Raw genomic sequence first — 5,765 nt, 5'->3', positions numbered from 1 at the left:
TCTCGGATCACCAAATGGATCGAAATGGATTACCTAAATTGTGTCTCAAATTAGCAACGCAATATCGAACATATCGAATCACGGATCCACGGGTGAGCTACAGAGAGATAGCACAGCTACTGCGAAATAACTGAATTTCTGATGGAAGATTAAGGAATATCACACATTATTTACGACATGAATATTTGAAATGTAGACATTTATGGTTGTTTTGATTGTTGTTATTTGTAATAGAGGATACTAGAAATTCTGCTCGCACCTGCCACCGTCTCCTAGACATCATAGGGATCCATGGATTGCAATTTGTGGCTTTAAAATTAAACTGTCTTGATATTTTGTTGAAAAAATAGAAAGAAATGGGTCATAATATTGTTATTAATTCCATGGGTCACAATATTGTCATGAATTCTATGGGGCTCTTTCTCGAAATAGACATTCAGCTAATCTAGATCTTTCCCGCCTTGAATTGAATGAACCAGAGTATTCACTACCGGGCCTACTGGGTCGACCGGGTTCGTAAGAAACCCCTGGTTGTCATTGTTGCAATAATTGTAGCATAATCTTATGAATTAATGTAATGCGTTAATGTCTATATGAAATTATGAGAAGGAAAGTATTTGAACTATTGATGAAAGAAGCAGAAAATGATGTAAGATGATATACATTTGTGTAGGAATTAAATTTTCGTGGTTTGGTGTGTGGAAATGACTGGAAGTTATCAGCGCCTGGTCTGTGCTTATTCAGTTCAGTTTAATTCATATATATTCATCTTTGACGGGATACATATCTAAAAGTAACATAAATACTTCAACTGAGTTTATTCATACTATTATGGAATACAGACATTCCTAAAAACAAACACAAATATAATCTGCTAATTAATATGACCACCCTATAAAATCAAAATGTACCCCAAATAAGCATGAAAATATGCAAAATAAATACTCCTTAGAACATGTGGGCTCATTACATACCTAAAAAATTTAACTGTAAAATAAAAATTACTGAGTTGGAGATTAGTGACCTTACATTATGCATCCCATTTTATATAGTGACTAATAAATATGCCTCAGAAATTTGGTTTAGATTTGTGGGCAATATCAATATTTTGAAATGTGACTTAAGTTTACACTGGATCACTTTCTTGGCAGTTATGAGATGACACCGCTATTGTTTTCTCAGCAATCTGTATAGGACTATCTGGCAGAAACACATACCATACAGAAAAATCCAGACACATTATTGAGAGATAATATCTACACTTTTTGTCATCTAGGTTATCCTACCATGAAATCTGATAAGTGACAACCAGCTCTCCTAAAGAGTATACTTCTTCCATCTTGAGGTGTGGTACATTTCCTGAAGATGGGGGCACTATGGTTCTTCAAACTGTTGGTACTTGCCTACCAGACTACATGGTTCCATAACCCAGATGATGACAGTATGTACCTCCAATGCCATGGAAACCTCAAACCCTTTATAGGACAGGTACAACTGTCCCCGTAACAGGCCGTGAAGGTCCATAAGTGTGTGAGAGGTCAAGGCTCCCACATCTTCTAGACAGTCAGCTCATAGGTGACAGTAGGGTTGTCAGCCTTACATGCCAGCTGCCCTTTTTACCCCATAGGAAAATTCCTGGTACTCATTTCTCTCAGAGGCTGAGTCGACCTCAGGCCCATAGTGCAGCTGGAAGGATTAGGTCAATCAAAAAAAAAATGCAATGAACTAATCAGGATTTGATCCNAGGAAAATTCCTGGTACTCATTTCTCTCAGAGGCTGAGTCGACCTCTGGCCCATAGTGCAGCTGGAATGATTAGGTCAATCAAAAAAAAATGCAATGAACTAATCAGGATTTGATCCTGTGACCTTCTGGCTTGTAGCATAGTGCTTCAATCAACTACACTACCATGTGCACCTCAAACCCTATATAGTACTGATGTTAATCTATAAGTAAAAGTAGCCAAAACTAAATATACACTCATATGCAAGACAGTATCATAATACACAAAAATAAGTAATAAATCCTTACAACCTGAGACAAAATTCACATACTTTAGAATGGAGTAACAAATCAAAACATCTTCGACAGAGAAATTAGATGCAGAGTAAATTCAAGGAATGCTTGATACCACTCATTTCACCAATCTCTCGCCTTCACATCCCCTTATCAAAATATATGATTAAAATTTATAGAACTGTATTAGCTGTAGTCTCTGTATGGTTGTAGAAGTTTCTCACCCTACAGGACAAATACAGATTGGGGGTGTAACTTCAGCTTTTGTGGTTCAGGAGCATTTTATGTTGAAGCTCCTTTGTTTCAGTATACATTACAGTCAACATTTTGAGTGTGAGAAAGAAAAAAGTAAAGCTATCCCTGTACCAGGCCGTGAAGGTCCGCAGGGTTGTGAGACGTTGAGGGTCCCGCATTATCTAGAAAATCGGCTCAAAGATGGCGGTAAGGTTGTCAGCCTTACACGCCAGCCGCGCTTTAATCCCCAGGAAAATTATTTAATTAATTCCTGGTACTCATTTCTGTGAGAGGCTGAGTCAACCCCAGGGCCATAGTGTGGCTGGAAGGATTAGGTGAAATGAAAAAAATCCAATGACTTCATCAGGACTTGAACCTGTGACCTTCCAGCTTGTAGCATAGCCCCTCACCAACTATGCTACCGTGTGCCCCCTCTTGAGTGTGAATAGGAGGCCAAAATGGAAAGTGGATCAATATATACAGGCCTCACAGGGGAAGAAAGGATGGAGACTGGGTACAGCATGGTGTTACTGAATGGGAGGCCATGCACTTAAGAAGGGTTGGGAGGGGGAAGGTGAAGATGATTCTGCTGTTTTCTATTCATCTTCATAATTGAAATTATGGGGGGGGGGTTGCTATTTCACTGGCTTCCCTGATGATGTGCAGATAAGAAGTTTGGATATTTGGAGGTTCAGAAAATGATGCTCAATGTTCAAAACATGGAAAGAAACCTAATCATATTTAGGAGAGTGGTTAGAAATTCAGACATTCAACCATTCAAAATTTTTGCGACAATAACTTCAGCAATAGCTGAAAGTGAATGGTCACCTACGTGTCTTAGACCACAAGCAATGTATACCTGGTATTCACTGGATGCTACCTGAGTCATAGAGAAATTTCACAGATGTTACTGATAAGAAAGATTCCCAGTGCTCCTATCAGATATAATTACCATCAATTCCATACCCTGATATCTTGTCAAAAACATAATCCACATGCTTTATGTTTTCAGCTAAGAATGGATGATAATTTGCATAAATTTGACACTGTTTTCAGTTGCTTGTCCTTCAGAAGGAAGCCTGTGTACTACAAGCTGAAGTTGATGCTGGAGCAGATACAGAGGCAGAATTAGAAAGTTTAAAGCAACAGTGGCAAATGAAAGAAAAAATATTATGCATGCTTGCTACTAGAAATTCTGTGACATGCCGCAAGAAAATAAAACAACTACGAGTTACATTAAGATCTCATATTATGAGGAATAAAAGAGTGGCTAAAATACCACCAGTCATTTTGAGCTGTACACGTAAAGGTAAAACCTACTATAAATATTACTTCTTCAGCTACCTATCATACATTTAGGTTAAGTTTACAGTGGGGAACAGTAGGTAAATGAAAAACACAAGTCTTTTGATGCAATTGCATAAAGACTTATGTAAAGTTATTTTCATCATGGCAGCTTGCTGCACTATATAGATGTATAATTGAACTGCATCCATCACCATACTGAGGCCACAGAAAGAAGTCCCACAGGTAGCAGGGGTGGCCTTTGTAGTCACCTCCAGCATATGTCAGCCAGCCCATGCTCATTTAGCTAAGGAAGTTTATCATTACCAACATCTGTGTGGCTGCATGGGAGTACAATGGAAGTAAGCACAGCAGTTCAGGAGAGATGTGTAGGGGTTCATTCCATGCAGTTCCTTTCTGTGATCTTAATGTAGGTAGTTCACTTACTTATCACACATACACACAGGCTTTATGCCATATTCTCAGGCATCTTCTGGCTTTTTACTGCCATCCTACTCCATAAAATGTCTGTTACAGATTGGATGAATGGAGTTCAATTCCAGTAGGGGTGTCAAAAATGGCTCCCCTCTAGATGACCATGAGGCCATCTTTATTAGTAAAGACAGCTAGAGTGAGTCTATATACCTGTAATGAATGCAAGGTGAAGAATAACCACAGATTTATCTCCCTCTCTGCAATACACTTAAAAAAAGTTCTGGATGTGTCACTGTTCTTATTTCTCATTCTTTGCAAGGATACCACACTATTCTTTCTCAATTTAGACAAAAATAACAAATACAAAATTTGTATATTTTTTAAATATTCATTATGACACAAGATCATAGAACATTATACTGAACTGGCTATACCCAGTGCAACATAAGTCATTGTAGCAGACCTTAAAGGTTATTAATTAAATATCAGTGTATTTTATTTATTCATACATTCTGCTTCATTTTATGCATTTGCTTGTATGACTCAGCAAATGGGGGGACTTGTCACAGCATCTTGTTCAGTGATTGCATTACATCAGCCATACACCCTTGATCTGATTGATTTTCAAGCTGTTTTGTTGTTGCTTCAGCAGGATCAAATCATAGTTGTTCATACCATTTCGATACAGCAGTGAGACAAAACTGTAGATTTGGCCATGTATCCAGAAACAGTATGGACACTTCTAGGTGGCAATTTAATCTCCTCATCCATTGATGCAAACATAATTGCTGAAATGTTACTCTAGCATATGTACTCTGAAGTTATTTGCTACGCACATATCCCCTCTCTTGTAGAACCATCAAGTGGTGCCTCCATCGGTGTTGCTGCAAACTCATTACAACTGACGAAGAGCAGATACATACCTAAATGCTTTATATATATATATAGATGACACTGGTGTTCTTCATATTAAGAAAGCAAAGAATACCCTTCTACCATTTTATTTCAAGCAGTAGCAATGAAGAATTTGCTTTATGTGCACTTATATTTTGGTCTGTTGCTTGTGTTAAAAGGCTCCTGAATATCTGCTTTATTGTTTTATTACTTATAATGCCATCATCAGTTTCTTGGACAAAGAAAAAACTCTCCATGCATCAGAGTGGATCAATATAGAGGTGTGTTCCTGCATTAGAGGGCTAGGATACTGGCTTGTCTGCTGCTATGAGAATGGCAAGCCTCTTGGGAGCTGTTGTGAGGGGAAGGATGAAAGAGACCTCTTGATAACCTACTGGGGTAATGTGACCATCAGGAAGAATAATTAAGGGAAGTGGAATGTGGAGGGGTCTCCCCTCTTGAGTTGTCAAGGTCTTGGCTCAACTCTTGCCGCAGGTTGGGCCAGTAGGCTGGCTTCCACTATCCCTGGAGCATGTAGCAAGGACAGCTGGAATGTCCCTGCTGCCAATTCTTGAGTCAGGGCTTTCTCTCCTTGGCTTCTGCTCCCCTACTGCTGTGAAGAAGCAGTCAAATCCTTCCAAGGGCTCTGGTGAAAGTCCACATGGAGTGTGTGATATCACCATCAACAATAATCTGGCAGATGAGGTGGGCTAGAGGGAAGGCGTGCTAGTCTCAGGGGATTGGGCCTCAGTGTCAGGTGCTTAATCACAAGTCTAGATGAAATCAGGTGGGGTCTCTGTTGGTCCTGTTGTAAGCCAGAGGGAGGTTATGGGTTCCCTGTCTGCAGTGCTGGGGGGGGGGATCTGTTTCCCTATTTTGAAAGGCTCATGTGATGGATATATC

General features: G+C 39.3%; 1 protein-coding gene across 1 annotated transcript in view; it reads left to right on the top strand.

The window, feature by feature from the left end:
- Window positions 1-515: 515 nt before the first annotated feature.
- The window catches only part of LOC111865283, a 10,560-nt gene continuing 5,310 nt past the window's right edge, over window positions 516-5,765 (top strand). The window contains exons 1-2 of the mRNA XM_023853181.2: window positions 516-649; window positions 3,306-3,558. Coding sequence (XP_023708949.1) covers window positions 602-649; window positions 3,306-3,558 — 301 coding nt within the window. The 5' untranslated portion in view covers window positions 516-601. The remainder of the gene's footprint in view (window positions 650-3,305; window positions 3,559-5,765) is intronic.

This window comes from Cryptotermes secundus, unplaced genomic scaffold (genome assembly GCF_002891405.2).
Source record: "Cryptotermes secundus unplaced genomic scaffold, Csec_1.0 scaffold2287, whole genome shotgun sequence".
NCBI classification, from domain to species: domain Eukaryota; kingdom Metazoa; phylum Arthropoda; class Insecta; order Blattodea; family Kalotermitidae; genus Cryptotermes; species Cryptotermes secundus.
The sequence above is the reverse complement of the archived record's forward strand: the minus strand, read 5'-3'. Positions and strand labels throughout refer to the sequence as shown.